At 43.6% G+C, this 15,908-nt stretch overlaps 1 protein-coding gene across 6 annotated transcripts in view; it reads left to right on the top strand.

Moving 5' to 3' along the window:
* The window catches only part of LOC133617262 (SWI/SNF-related matrix-associated actin-dependent regulator of chromatin subfamily E member 1-like), a 33,481-nt gene extending 19,961 nt beyond the window's left edge, over positions 1 to 13,520 (top strand). For 5 of the 6 annotated variants that reach the window (XM_061977147.2, XM_061977145.2, XM_061977146.2 and 2 more), the window contains 4 exons: positions 949 to 1,121; positions 1,196 to 1,297; positions 1,697 to 1,943; positions 12,148 to 13,520. In XM_061977147.2, coding sequence (XP_061833131.1) covers positions 949 to 1,121; positions 1,196 to 1,297; positions 1,697 to 1,943; positions 12,148 to 12,353 — 728 coding nt within the window. In that variant the 3' untranslated portion in view covers positions 12,354 to 13,520. The remainder of the gene's footprint in view (positions 1 to 948; positions 1,122 to 1,195; positions 1,298 to 1,696; positions 1,944 to 12,147) is intronic. The other variant, XM_061977148.2, reaches the window with a different exon arrangement.
* The last annotated feature ends 2,388 nt before the right edge of the window (positions 13,521 to 15,908 follow it).

The raw sequence follows: 15,908 nt of genomic DNA, 5'->3' as shown, positions 1-15,908 counted from the left end.
GCTAGTTACCTGCTGATGACACTCTGTAACACTATGCACAGTGATCACTTCTTTTTGGGAACATCCTGTTAGAAGCCTGTTTCGGTACTATTGGATGAATTGTTAGTTGTGGTCTTGGTCTCATGATGATGTGGACAGTATGATGAAGATGTCAGTTTAATTACCAGTTCTAATTGAACCAAGATTTGTATCGATGCATTCGTGCGTCACACATGTGTTGTAAATTTTGTCATTCAGTTCCTTTTTAGAAAACAACCAGTTGTGCAAAAGGTAGTGAAACACTCAACAGCTGAACATAAATTTTTGAATGCATATGTTCAACTCATTGTATTCTCAGGGGTTTTAATGGATTGCAAAACGTCTTCTAAGAAGAACTGTACACTTAGGTTGAAATCCTGAGAATACAATGATCTAAATGGTAATGGTAAATGGGTTAAACTTGTATAGCGCTTTTCTACCGTCAAGGTACTCAAAGCGCTTTGATACTATTTCCACATTCACACACTGATGGCGGGACCTGCCATGCAAGGCCCTAACCACGATCCATCAGGAGCAAGAGTGAAGTGTCTTGCTCAAGTACACAACGGACGTGACTAGGATAACAAGCTGGGTATTGAACCAGGAACCCTCAAGTTGCTGGCACGGCCGCTCTACCAACCGAGCCATGCCGTCCCCAAAACCTAATTGATTGAGAACATCCATAGGCAGTTGAACATATGCATTCAAAAGTTCAAAGATGGTTACATGTTCACCTGTAAAGTTTACAGTGCATGCTAGCTTCAGGCTGAAATTTCAGCCAGAAGCTGAATATCCTTAACTTTTTGTGAGGAGTGTACATATTTACACACTATACTTATGTCATTTGTATCTTGTATGGGGAAACTTGAATGACTGTAATAAATTACTTCTAAGGCCTGAACATCCAAACTTTTTCTAATGCTTCTCTAGATTATGATGATGGATTTTCAGTAAAGCACTCGGCAGCTGCCCGTTTCCAGCGCAACCACCGTCTGATAAGTGAGATTCTCAGTGAGAGTGTAGTCCCTGATGTGCGGTCTGTTGTGACCACTGCTCGTATGCAGGTCCTCAAACGCCAGGTTCAGTCTTTGATGGTTCACCAGGTATAATCACCTTCTTACCATTACGTCATTCAACCATGGCAGAACTTCTTTTAACTTTGCGTCTCTTGTCACAGAGAAAGTTGGAAGCTGAGTTGCTTCAGATTGAAGACCGCCACCAGGATAAGAAAAGAAAATTCATTGAAGCCACAGAGTCGTTCACAAATGAGCTCAAAAGAGTATGGCCTCTTTTCTTTTTTTTTTTTAATACCTCAAACTAGGTCCCTACTTACTCTCACGCAAGGCTTATTTTGCATGTTTAACTGTACAATGAAAAGCTGTGGTAAAATGCCAGTCTACATCTGCCTCACAGCCACCAGCTGCTGGTAACTCAATCCACATGTTTTGGCAGTAACATGTTTGTCATCATCTATGATTTGTTGCTCTGAAATAAATAGCGAAATTTTTGGGCTGCACTTGCAACAGGCGACGCCATTTGTTCTTGATGATGCCTTTTAATGCACTCTGGTGGAAAACTATAAAAATGTATTATAAAGTTCAAACATTAGGCATTATGTTAAAAGTGTTACTAGTTTCTGACTAAATCTGAATATTTCTAATAAAACTTGTTTTTTCAGCTTTGCTGTATGAAAGTGGAAGTGGACATGGAGAAGATATCTGCAGATATGTCTGCAGCAGAAGAGGCAGCCCGCAAACGAATGGCTGAACGAGAGAAAGATACAGGAGGAGTTAAAGAGGCGCCCAGCTGTGTCTTAACAGAAGAAGAAAAACATGCAACTCATGGCAAATCCCAACAGAATACACTGAGTGAAAGTACTACCAAGGAAGGCGAGGATATTGAGGCTGCCATCAAAGATCCACGAGGTGAGTTCTTCAACTAGTCATTGCGCTAGTTCACGTCGTTTCTCATAGGACCAGAATTTATCTGTAGTGGTGGGTTGTAGGGGTTCGCAAAGTGTGGTTATTGTCTAAATTGCATAATTGGCTGTGACACAACACTCTAGTTTCTTTATTTAAATGTGCAAGTTTTCAAATCTAATTTATTTAAAAATACTAAGTTATTGACCTACTGGGGTAGGTTTAATTTCGTACAGCGGTGGACACTCGTGCTTGCGACTTATAACACGCACCAGCCATTAAAAAAATCAAAATCATTCCTTCATGTAAATGTGCGCTGATTTTAATGTTAATGTAGGGGGAGAGCAGGGTTTTTTGTAACACTTTTTACTCTTGTTTGTATTGCTTATCAAAACATCGTTCCGTCGCTATTCCTACATTGAAGTGGCAAAATCAGCTTTTCTCACCTATTGGTACTTGCTGTTGTACATTTGGGATCTGCATAAGTCCGGTGTGGAGGCATTGCGGATATATTTAATTTTGCCTTCCTTCCTACTTCCGCCAAACGAGCTGTTTGGAATTTGCTCCATTTGTGACATTTTGCAGTGTGTGACATCAGCGGATTATCCATATATGGTAGAATTGTACCCAGAGTGCCTTGCGCACTGTAGTCAATAAGCTGCTCCTTTTTTGCTATCCTCTTGTTGTGGGACAGACTAGGTCTTGCATGGACTTGCATTCTCTTGCATTCTAATACAAAGTAGCGTAGTTTGAACTTATATCTGTCAATAGACATACAATAGAGGGCGTGAAAAACGACAACAAAGTTGGAGTGAGGAAGACAGTCAAAGTGGAGCCACGAAAATTAGACGCGCACACAATACGGTACATCTTGAAGGGACGGTCAGAAAGCAGCTTGAAGATGGTCTGTAAACATAATCAATGCACAATTTTGATTTAAGAATCGCTTCGAAGCCGCCCGGAAGTCGTTTTCCATGGCTATTTATGTAGACAACAAGGAAGTGTTTTAAATGTAGAAGAAAATAATCATAATATGACCCATTTAGATTAACTGTGTTTCCCTCTCATTTTGCAGCCCATTTTAACAAAGAAGTAATAAACCATCAGAGATGCATCTGTGATAGAACACAACCGGCTTGTATATGTTACTATTAGTGCTTTAACAGAATGAAGCAAAAAATGAGCTGTTTGGCCACAATACCCAGCAATATATTTGAAGGAGAAAAGGTGAGGCCTTTAATCCCAGGAACACCATGTATATACATACGCATTTTGTTTATAGTTAAATAAAAATTAATCACGATTAATCGCAGATAGGTATAATTTTTCATCATTAATATGTGTAACCTCGACATATCATTTTCAGGGGGGATGGCTTCATATTGCTGCATGACAATGTTTTAACCTGCTCTATTAATTAATAAAATGTAATATTTAGCATGCTAATCATTTTGTAATTGAGGACTCGAGCAGAATATGGTATAAAAGAATTAACACAATATTTCAGCCAGCCAGAAGAATACACCCCCACCCCACTCCACCCGCCCCCATATTCCTAAACTGATCTATTAGCATTTTTTTAGGTACAAATATCACAGAATAACATTACAAAGCATCTCTAACAAATCATGATCGTAATGTAAGACATTGTTATTTATTTAATGTTAGGGTTTTCCCTAAATTGCCAAAATACCTGTGGCGGTGGGGGCGTGATTAGGGGCGTGGTCGATATGACGTCATTGCATGATTTGCTATGATGCATATATTCTTTTAAAGGGATTTGATTACACATTTAAAGCAAATATGTTATTATTAAGTATATTAAAATATAATAAAATAGATTATTTTTATATTAACATATATTTTTTTCTTACATAATATTGTTTTGTTACTTTTAAATTGTTGCTGCTTATTGTACAATGTACTTTGTTGAGAATTTGTTTTAATTTTTATTTAGATTTGTTCAATCCTTTTAGTCACTTTTTCTGTAATAAAAACAACTAGCAACAAATCTAGCATCTATTTTTGGTGTTACTGGCAACTGTACTCGTGTTTAGAGACTGTTTAGATTCTGTCGCGCCATGTCCATGACGGAAAGCACACTTGCTTCGCGTTGCTGGGAGCCCTTCTCTCGTTAAAAACCGCCAGTGTCATCTTAAATTGTGAAGACCGCTGTCCGCGGGTATATCTCGAATATATTAAAGTGCGTCCACAGTGCGGACAAGCTGCCTTTGCTCCAGACAACCTTGTGCGTATGGCTGGTGTTAATGTGTATGTTAGTGTATTATGGTTGTCATTTTTCCCATGGTCTTTGAACACACCGTGTGGGCAGAGATTGAACAAGTGTTTTGTCTAGGAGTGAAACACTGAGACAGATGTGTGTGCACGGAGGAAATACTTGGTGTAATTGGACCCAATGTTAGCATAAAATTGGCCATAAAAGCTAAAAAGAGCGTCAGACTGGACGCTACAATACATTCTATTACTTTATTTTGTTAGGTGTGGCGGTTAGTATAAAGGCCGTAGGAGGAGAAACCCTAAGCGTAGGTAAACTGGATGTATAGTGTAGAGCTTTTATTTTGAAGCCAGAAAAGTGTGTGATTGGTTTGAGAAAGTATCTTGGCATGTTTTGATGTTGGATCGACTGTTTGCAATAAAAAAAGGGTCCTTTCGACAATCTGCCGACTGCCATTCATTTCTCTCATTTATGTTGTCTTACTTACTAAATCAGTTGCAGTAAAAATCTAAATGTTATGTTATCACTGCACCTTAATCGTAATCTGAACACTGAAGTGAAGCACCACCCACTTCTAGAAAGACGCGTGCAGCAGGCGTTTGCTGCAGGGATGTCGCCTCTTCTCACAGCAAAAAATAGGCCTTTTTTGTCGGGAGAACAACTTGCCATGGCTTTTAACCTGATATTTTCATAATGTGCCCTTTGCTTTATCCATTTCTGCTCGCTTGTGGCTCATCAGTAGCAAGTGAACTGCAGCCAAGTTCCCCCTGCTCCAACACGGCAGGAAAGTCAAAAAGGAAGTGTTGGCGTTAATCGCCCATTAAAAATATGCCCTAGTGTGTAAAATGAAGTGGCGGGAATGTTTAGGATAAACACATTTTACTGTAATTCAACACAAACATAATGCTCAAATGTTCTAATCATACTACAAATATGTATTTTTAAGTGCAAATTGTGCAGGAACATCCACTGTTTCAAGCAAATATTTAAAAACTTACAGATGTATATCTTTAAAGTGATAATGTAAACATTCGGTGTAAAATAGTAATGTTCACTTTAATGTCTTTCAACGTTTACTTTCTGACAAGCAGTTTCCTCCTCAGTGGACATGTTTATATCCGTCTGGAAAATGTTGTTTCCAAGAAAAGCTAACTAACAATTAAACTTTTAATAATGTAGGGACCTAACGATATCAAAATGTGACGGTATGATTTTATCGCGGTATTAAGGCCACAGTACAATATTATTGCGGTATATGTCCTAAAAAAAAGCCTTAAAAATGTTCAAGTGTGTAAAATTATGTGGCAGGAATGTTTAGAATAAACTAACTTACTGTAATTGGACACAAACATAATGCTAAAAAAAAATTCTTATCATATTTATTATTACAAATTATGGCTGTCAAAGTTAACACGATAATAACGCGTTAACTATAAATTTCAATAACGGGACTAATTTTTTTAACAAGCGAATACCGCAAACAGATCCTTTTTGACCCTCGGGGCGTGCCGTAGAAGGGTGAACTTGGCTGCAGTTCACTTGCTACTGAACAGAAGCGAACAGAAATGGACAAAGGAAAGTTGTCAAACTTATGAAAATATCAGATTCAAAGCTATGGCAAGAAAGGACTATTTTTCGCCCTGTGAAGAGGGGACGCCCGCCTCACGTTTCTTTCAGAGGTGGGTGGTGCTTCACTTCTGTGTTCAGATTACGGTTAAGGTGCAGTGACAACATCACATTTAGATATTTACTGTGACTGCTTTAGTAAGTAAGATGACATAAAATCTCAACAGAAATGTTGGCTTGCAGGATGTCGAAAGGAGACAGTTTTTATTGCAAATTGTCAATCAGACATCAAAGCATGTCAAGACACTTTCTCAAACCAATCACACACTTTTACGTTTAGGGTTTCTCCTTCATTTTAGCCGCCACACCTAACAAAATAAAGTAGCATAATGTATTGTAGCCTCCTCTCTGAGCTGCCACCTTAACGTGGTAGAGGAGTTTGCGTGTCCCAATGATCCTAGGAGCTATGTTGTCCGGGGGCTTTATGCCCCCTGGTAGGGTCTCCCAAGACAAACTGGTCCTAGGTGAGGGATCAGACAAAGAGCAGCTCGAAGACCTCTATGAAGAAAACAAGCAAGGAACCCAGATTTCCCTTGCCCGGACGCGGGTCACCGGGGCCCCCCTCTGGAGCCAGGCCCGGAGGTGGGGCACGATGGCGAGCGCCTGGTGGCCGGGCCTGTCCCCATGGGGCCCGGCCGGGCACAGCCCGAAGAGGCAACGTGGGTCCCCCCTCCAATGGGCTCACCACCCATAGTAGGGGTCATAGAGGTCGGGTGCGGTGTGAGCTGGGCGGCAGCCGAGGGCAGGGCACTTGGCGGTCCGATCCTCGGCTACAGAAGCTAGCTCTTGCGACGTGGAACGTCACCTCGCTGGGGGGGAAGGAGCCTGAGCTAGTGCGCGAGGTGGAGAAGTTCCGGCTAGATATAGTCGGACTCACTTCGACGCACAGCAAGGGCTCTGGAACCAGTTCTCTCGAGAGGGGCTGGACTCTCTTCCACTCTGGCGTTGCCGGCAGTGAGAGGCGACGGGCTGGGGTGGCAATTCTTGTTTCCCCCCGGCTCAGAGCCTGTACGTTGGAGTTCAACCCGGTGGACGAGAGGGTAGCTTCCCTCCGCCTTCGGGTGGGGGGACGGGTCCTGACTGTTGTTTGCGTTTACGCGCCAAACCGCAGCTCAGAGTACCCACCCTTTTTGGATTCACTCGAGGGAGTACTTGAGAGTGCTCCCCCGGGTGATTCCCTTGTTCTACTGGGGGACTTCAATGCTCATGTTGGCAGCGACAGTGAAACCTGGAGAGGCGTGATTGGGAAGAATGGCTGCCCGGATCTGAACCCGAGCGGTGTTATGTTATTGGACTTTTGTGCCCGTCACAGATTGTCCATAACGAACACCATGTTCAAACATAATGCCGGACAGACCTGGCAGGCCCAAACGCATTGTGAGGGTTTGCTGGGAACGTCTGGCAGAGTCTCCTGTCAGAGAGAGTTTCAATTCCCACCTCCGGAAGAACTTTGAACATGTCACGAGGGAGGTGCTGGACATTGAGTCCGAATGGACCATGTTCCGCGCCTCTATTGTCGAGGCGGCTGATTGGAGCTGTGGCCGCAAGGTAGTTGGTGCTTGTCGTGGCGGTAATCCTAGAACCCGTTGGTGGACACCGGCGGTGAGGGATGCCGTCAAGCTGAAGAAGGAGTCCTATCGGGTTCTTTTGGCTCATAGGACTCCTGAGGCAGCGGACAAGTACCGACAGGCCAAGCGGTGTGCGGCTTCAGCGGTCGCAGAGGCAAAAACTCGGACATGGGAGGAGTTCGGTGAGGCCATGGAAAACGACTTCCGGACGGCTTCGAAGCAATTCTGGACCACCATCCGCCGCCTCAGGAAGGGAAAGCAGTGCACTATCAACACCGTGTATGGCGAGGATGGTGTTCTGCTGACCTCGACTGCGGATGTTGTGGATCGGTGGAGGGAATACTTCGAAGACCTCCTCAATCCCACCAACATGTCTTCCTATGAGGAAGCAGTGCCTGAAGAGTCTGTGGTGGGCTCTCCTATTTCTGGGGCTGAGGTTGCTGAGGTAGTTAAAAAGCTCCTCGGTGGCAAGGCCCCGGGGGTAGATGAGATCCGCCCGGAGTTCCTTAAGGCTCTGGATGCTGTGGGGCTGTCTTGGTTGACAAGACTCTGCAGCATCGCGTGGACATCGGGGGCGGCACCACTGGATTGGCAGACCGGGGTGGTGGTTCCTCTCTTTAAGAAGGGGAACCGGAGGGTGTGTTCTATCTATCGTGGGATCACACTCCTCAGCCTTCCCGGTAAGGTCTATTCAGGTGTACTGGAGAGGAGGCTACGCCGGATAGTCGAACCTCGGATTCAGGAGGAACAGTGTGGTTTTCGTCCTGGTCGTGGAACTGTGGACCAGCTCTATACTCTCGGCAGGGTCCTTGAGGGTGCATGGGAGTTTGCCCAACCAGTCTACATGTGTTTTGTGGACTTGGAGAAGGCATTCGACCGTGTCCCTCGGGAAGTCCTGTGGGGAGTGCTCAGAGAGTACGGGGTATCGGTCTGTCTGATTGTGGCAGTCCGCTCCCTGTATGATCAGTGCCAGAGCTTGGTCCGCATTGCCGGTAGTAAGTCGGACACGTTTCCAGTGAGGGTTGGACTCCGCCAAGGCTGCCCTTTGTCACCGATTCTGTTCATAACTTTTATGGACAGAATTTCTAGGCGCAGTCATGGCGTTGAGGGGATCTGGTTTGGTGGCTGCAGGATTAGGTCTCTGCTTTTTGCAGATGATGTGGTCCTGATGGCTTCATCTGGCCAGGATCTTCAGCTCTCACTGGATCGGTTCGCAGCTGAGTGTGAAGCGACTGGGATGAGAATCAGCACCTCCAAGTCCGAGTCCATGGTTCTCGCCCGGAAAAGGGTGGAGTGCCATCTCCAGGTTGGGGAGGAGATCTTGCCCCAAGTGGAGGAGTTCAAGTACCTCGGAGTCTTGTTCACGAGTGAGGGAAGAGTGGATCGTGAGATCGACAGGCGGATCGGTGCGGCGTCTTCAGTAATGCGGACGCTGTATCGATCCGTTGTGGTGAAGAAGGAGCTGAGCCGGAAGGCAAAGCTCTCAATTTACCGGTCGATCTACGTTCCCATCCTCACCTATGGTCATGAGCTTTGGGTTATGACCGAAAGGACAAGATCACTGGTACAAGCGGCCGAAATGAGTTTCCTCCGCCGGGTGGCGGGGCTCTCGCTTAGAGATAGGGTGAGAAGCTCTGCCATCCGGGAGGAGCTCAAAGTAAAGCCGCTGCTCCTCCACATCGAGAGGAGCCAGATGAGGTGGTTCGGGCATCTGGTCAGGATGCCACCCGAACGCCTCCCTAGGGAGGTGTTTAGGGCACGTCCGACCGGTAGGAGGCCGCGGGGAAGACCCAGGACACGTTGGGAAGACTATGTCTCCCGGCTGGCCTGGGAACGCCTCGGGGTCCCACAGGAAGAGCTGGACGAAGTGGCTGGGGAGAGGGAAGTCTGGGCTTCCTTGCTTAGACTGCTGCCCCCGCGACCCGACCTCGGATAAGCGGAAGAAGATGGATGGATGGATGGAATGTATTGTAGCGTCCAGAAATAAACAAAGTCTCACGCTCTTTTTAGATTCCATGGCCAATTTTTTGTTGACAACGGGCCCAATTCCAATAATTATTTTCTCCGTGCACACACGTCTGCCTCAATGCTTCACTCATAGACACACAACCCTTGTTCATTGTCCGCTGACACGGTATGTTCACAGACCATGGGAAAAATGACATGACCATAACACACTAACATACACATTAACACCAGCAGGTAGTTATAGTATGAATATGAATGGCTATACATAGTTTATTATTTGCGCACTGTTGACTAATGATGCACCGAAATTTGGCCGGAAAAAGACATACTTAAATCACCTGAACAGTGCTCCCAAAACCAATGTTGTGATGACGTAAGCAATTTGCACATGGTTGTTTGGAGCGGAGGCAGCTTGTCCGCGCTGTGGACGTAGTTTAATATATTCAAGATATACCCACGGACAGCAATCTTTACAATTTAAGATGTCACTGGCGGTTTTTACTGAGAGAAAGGCTCCCGGCAACACGAAGCAAGTGTGACGTCAGGCGCTCTCTATAGCTTGCTTTTCGTCACGGACATGGCGCGACAGAAGTATCAAACAGAGTCTCTAAACACCAACAATAGATGCTAGTTTTTTTGCCAGTTGTCCTATATTAAAGAAAGAGTGACTAACAGGATTCGAGAAATCTCTAAAAAAACAACAACAAAAAAACATTCTCAGTAAAGTACACTTACATAATATCGTTTTATTATTGTTGCTGCTTATTGTACAGACATTTTTTTGCCTTTTTAAAGAATATATGCATCATAGAAATTCATGCGATGATGTCATATCGACCACACCCCCACCGCCACAGGTAATTTGGCAATTTCGAGAAACCCTGACATGAAAATGTCTTACATTACGATCATGCTTTGTCAGAGATGTTTTGTAATGTTATTCTGTGATATTTGCACCTAAACAAAAGCTAGTACATCAGTTTAGGAATATGGGGGCAGAGAGATTGTTCTGGCAGGCTGAAACATTGTGGAACAAGTCCATGTCAGAAAACCAACAAATTTAGTTGAAATGCACCAATTTTGTCAAGAGGAGTGGTCAAAAATTTAACCAGAAGCTTGTGGATGGCTACCAAAAGAGCCTTATTGCAGTGAAACTTGCCAAGGGACATGTGTCTACTGAAAATGTGACCAAATCTGCTGGGTCAAAAGTATACATACAGCAATATACAAAATCTATTTCGGTGATATAGAAAAGTTACAATCAAATCAAATTAGCTTCATGACACGGCCTCTTAACTTCATGTCAGTGATTATGATTGACGACACCTGTTGACTTCTCTGAGCCCATTTAAATAGGGCTCATGTGATGCAGTCATTAGACTCGGTTACAAACGCGACAATGGGAAAGTCAAAGGAACTCAGCACAGATCTGAAAAAACTAATCATTGACTTGAACAAGTCAGGAAAGTCACTTGGAGCCATTTCAAAGCAGCTTAAGGTCCCAAGAGCAACTGTGCAGACAATTGTTCGTAAGTATAAAGTGCATGGCACAGTTTTGTCATTGTCACGATTAGGAAGTAAACGCAAGCTATCACCTGCTGCTGAGAGAAAATTGGTCAGGATGATCAAGAGTCAACCGAGAACCACCTAAAAGCAGGTTTGCAATGAATTAGGAGCTGCTGAAACACAGGTGTCAGTGTCCACAGTCAAGCGTGTTTTGCATCGCCATGGACTGAGAGGCTACCTTGCAAGAAGGCAAGAAGGAGGCCCTTGCTCCAGAAGCGACACCTTAAGGCTCGTCTAAAGTTTGCTTCTGATCACATGGACAAAGATAAGACCTTCTGGAGGAAAATTCTGTGGTCAAAAATTGAGCTGTTTGGCCACAATACCCAGAAATATGTTTGGAGGAGAAAAGGTAAGGCCTTTAATCCCAGGAACACCAACCTACCGTCAAGCATGGTGGTTGTAGTATTATGTTCTGGGCCTGTTTTGCTGCCAATGGAACTGGTACTTTACAGAGAGTAAATGGGACAATGAAAAAGGAGGATTACCTCCAAATTCTTCAGGACAACCTAAAATCATCAGCCCGGAGGTTGGGTTTGGGCGCAGCTGTGTGTTCCAACAGGACAGTGACCCCAAACACACATCAAAATTGGTAAAGGAATGGCTATATCAGGCTAGAATTAAGGTTTTAGAATGGCCTTCCCAGAGTACTGACTTAAACCCAATTGAGAACATGTGGACAATGCTGAAGAAACAAGTCCATGTCAGAAAACCAACACATTTAGCTGAACTGCACCAATTTTGTCAAGAGGAGTGGTCAAAAATTCAACCAGAAGCTTGTGGGTGGCCACCAAAAGCGCCTTATTGCAGTGAAACTTGCCAAGGGACATGTAACCAAATATTAACATTGCTGTATGTATACTTTTGACCCAGCAGATTTGGTCACATTTTCAGGAGACCCATAATAAATTCATAAAAGAACCAAACTTCATGAATGTTTTTTGTGACCAACAAGTATGTGCTCTAATCACTCTATCACAAAAAAACAAGAGTTTTAGAAATTATTGGAAACTCAAGACAGCCATGACATTATGTTCTTTACAAGTGTATGTAAACTTTTGATCGCGACTGTATATATACATCCATCCATTTTCTACCGCTTGTCCCTTTCGGGGTATATATATATACGTATATATATATATATATACATTATGTTCTTCACAAGTGTATGTAAACTTTTGGTATAATGTACATATATATACTGACATTGTGTTTTAAAATAAATGTCAACTGTCTTTGAACGATGCAGGGAAGCAGAAGGCCTCAGAGAAACTTGAGGCTCCGCCTGGCAGTGAAGAAGGAGCATCCGAGGACAAGGAGAGTGTCCTGGAGGGAGCCATAGAAGAGGGAACCAGTGACAGCAACACAGGCTCTGAGACCACGTCTGCTCAGACAGAAGATGCTCTGACAAGTGAACCATCAGAAAGTAGCAGCAGGGCAAGAGCAGCCCACTAAGTCAGCCGCTGTTTGTTTTATCAGAACTAATTCATCCTTCACCTTCAATCATCTCTTTTTGACAGAACAAGCCTGAAGATGAAATGGCATATACCGTATTTTTCAGAGTATAAGTCGCACCTGCCGAAAATGCATAATAAAAACGGAAAAAAACATATATAAGTCGCACTGGAGCCCGGTTAAACTATGAAAAAAACAGCGACTTATAGAAAAATACGGTACATTGAAATGTTTGACTCTCATCTCAAAACTGTCTGATGACAGTGGCACTTGTTTATTATCCTATTGCTAAAAAGTGCCCGCTGAAGTCGACCATGATATACATGATCATCCGCTTTTGACGACAGCATTTGAGACTCAAAGGGATCATTTATACGATAAATAGGTCAGTTAGTGATAGTGTTTTTACAAAAGCTGACTTTTGGTTACGTCAGTGAAAACAAAAGAAGTGGGCGAGGCAATGGAAAAAAAAAAAAGCATCCTTTCTTCCTGCAGCCCACAAAATGCACAAGTTTAAATTTGCACAAATGAAGGAAAAACATTTTAAAAATGTTATATCACCCGTTGTTTTGGTTCTGGACAAAAACATGTAGAAGCCACGGCGGTGGCTGGATTATTTTGACAACCGCTTATGTCGCCGTAAGCCTTTGCTGTTGCAATTTATGTCGGGTGATGAATGGAAACAAACGCAGTGTTTTATGTTACAGTGTTATTGTTTGCTAATTGTTTTTGCATGTTGGACAAAACGTTGAATAATTTTCCGTGGTTGTCAGGAAGTGTGTGAGATATTTTGTTTACTACCAGTATTCGCATCAGTGATTTTCTTTTTGTCTCAGGAGTTTTTAGTACAATACTGCTATTTATTATCAATGTTTTATTGTTCTTTTGTATTAGTTATTGCTGCCAAGCTTAGGTATTAGATGTGTCACATGACCATTGTTGCTGTACAAAGCTCAACAACAAACAGTGTTGTCAAATTTTGCTTGCTGTCTATCAAATCCAGAGCAGTATGTGTTGTGTTTATATACAATACAGTGATTGTGCTGACACTGCAATGCTGGAATAAGAATATTTGGGATCATATACATACAGCAGCTGGAAGAACAGTCCAGAACATGAATATTCTAGTGCATATTTTTTATTAATAAACTTTTGTATCTCGTAGAAGTTGTCGATTTTAAGGTGATCACACCTTACAGGATAGATCCACAAAGAAAAGAAGAAGCTCTGAGTTCTCTTAATGGAACAGCACCAAGACATTGGTACAGATATGTGGATGACATGCAGCACATTAACTCAGTGGACAAAAAAAATCCAGTTGACACGTGAGTATGTCAGAGACGGTAAGTTGCCTTTTTTAGACTTTGATGTTTACATTGGGGCAAACCTGTCGGGGTTTACCGAAAACCCACACATAGCGATCAATACCTACTTTTTAACTCATACCACCCACTGGAACAGCTACTGGGCGTTATCAGAACCCTACAATACAGAGCTGATAATGTTTCTACCAGATCACAGACCAAAGAGAAAGAGCATAGGCATTTGAGGGAAGCACTCAAAACCTGTAGTTGCCCCAATTGGTTGGTTGTGAAAAATGCATCCTGTTCCAGGAATAACAAGAACAGAGTGGATGAGGAGGAAAAATGTGACAGACGCAAAGATATTGTCATTCCATATGTATCAGGTCTATCTGAGAAACTCAGAAGAATTTTTAACCAACACAACAGCCTAGTACACTTCAAACAGAACAATGTCCCTGGTGGATCAATAAAGTTTGTCCAAGTCTAAACAAGGCAACACCCAACTGGTGCATCCTAAAGACCGGACATCCCACACCCACAAAAACAATCTGGTGTAGGCTATCCAGTGTAATGATGAATGCACTGATTTATATATTGGGGAAACAAAACAACCACTAAGCCAACGCATGGCACAGCATAGACGGGCAGACTCTTCAGGCCAAGACTCAGCTGTCTACCTGCACCTCAGGGAGAAACAGCACTCCTTTGAGAACAAAAATGTACAGATTCTGGACAGGGAGGACGGATGGTACGAAAGAGGAGTGAGGAAAGCCATGCCTGAACAGAGGAGGTGGTCTGACACACCACCTGTCTCCCACATACAATACTGTCCTTTTAACCATTCCTACAAGACTCTGCAATTTAACCTCCCAACAAATACACTATATTACCAAAAGTATTTGGCCACCCATCCAAATGATCACAATCAGATGTCCTAATCACTTGGCCCGGCCACAAATGTATAAAATCAAGCACATAGGCATGGAGACTGTTTCTACAAACATTTGTGAAAGAATGGGCTGCTCTCAAGAGATCAGAGATTTCCAGCGTGGAACTGTCACAGGATGCCACCTGTGCAACAAAATCCAGTCGTGAAATTTCCTCGCTCCTAAATATTCCAAAGTCAACTGTTGTATTATAAGAAAATGGAAGAGTTTGGGAATAACAGCAACTCAGCCACGAAGTGGTAGGCTGAAGCGCATAGTGCAAAGACTTTCTGCGCAGTCAGTTGCTGCAGAGCTCAAAACTTCATGTGACCTTCCAATTAGCCCACATACAGTACGCAGAGAGCTTCATGGAATGGGTTTCCATGGCCGAGCAACTGCATCTAAGCCACACATCACCAGGTCCAATGAGAAACGTCGGATGAAGTGGTCTAAAGCTTGTTGCCACTGGACTCTAGAGCAGTGGAGACGCCTTCTCTGGAGTGATGGATCACGCTTTTCCATCCGTCTGGCAATCTGATGGACGAGTCTGAGTTTGGAGGTTGCCGGGAGAACGGTACATTTTGGACTGCAGTGTGCCGAGTGTGAAATTTGGTGGAGGAAGAATTATGATGCGGGGTAGTTTTTCAGGAGTTGGGCTTGGCCCCTTAGTTCCAGTGAAAGGAACTTTGAATGCTCCAGGATACCAAAACATTTTGGACAATTCCATGCTCTCAACCTTGTGGTAACAGTTTGGAGCGGGCCCCTTCCTCTTCCAACATGACTGTGCACCAGTGCACAAAGCAAGGTCCATAAAGACATGAATGACAGAGTCTGGTGTGGATGAACTTGACTGGCCTGCACAGAGTCCTGACCTGAACCTGGTAGAACACCTTTGGGATGAATTAGAACAGAGACTGAGAGCCAGGCCTTCTCGACCAACATCAGTGTGTGACCTCACCAATGCACTTTTGGAAGAATGGTGGGAAATTCCTATAAACACACTGTCCTTGTGGACAGCCGTCCCAGAAGAGTTGAAGCTGTAATGGCTGCAAAAGGTGGACCGACATCATATTGAAAAACAGTTGTTTTTCTCACTACGTTGGGGCGAAGCCATCCTTGCCCAGGCACACCCTCCTGGTTTTTTCGGAGTATAAATATTTGGGGTTTTGGCACCAGCCGCTAGATTAGATCTGACCAATCTAAGTCTATGAGCATGAACTGATGACGCCTTCTTGGATGAGAGGCAAAACGTCTGCTAAGACAAACCAAACAGTCAAGTTGCGATTGTAAAATAAATGAGTGTATAGGCTGTTTTGTACCTTTGC

This window comes from Nerophis lumbriciformis, linkage group LG16, assembly GCF_033978685.3.
Source record: "Nerophis lumbriciformis linkage group LG16, RoL_Nlum_v2.1, whole genome shotgun sequence".
NCBI lineage: Eukaryota > Metazoa > Chordata > Actinopteri > Syngnathiformes > Syngnathidae > Nerophis > Nerophis lumbriciformis.
The sequence above is the reverse complement of the archived record's forward strand: the minus strand, read 5'-3'. Positions and strand labels throughout refer to the sequence as shown.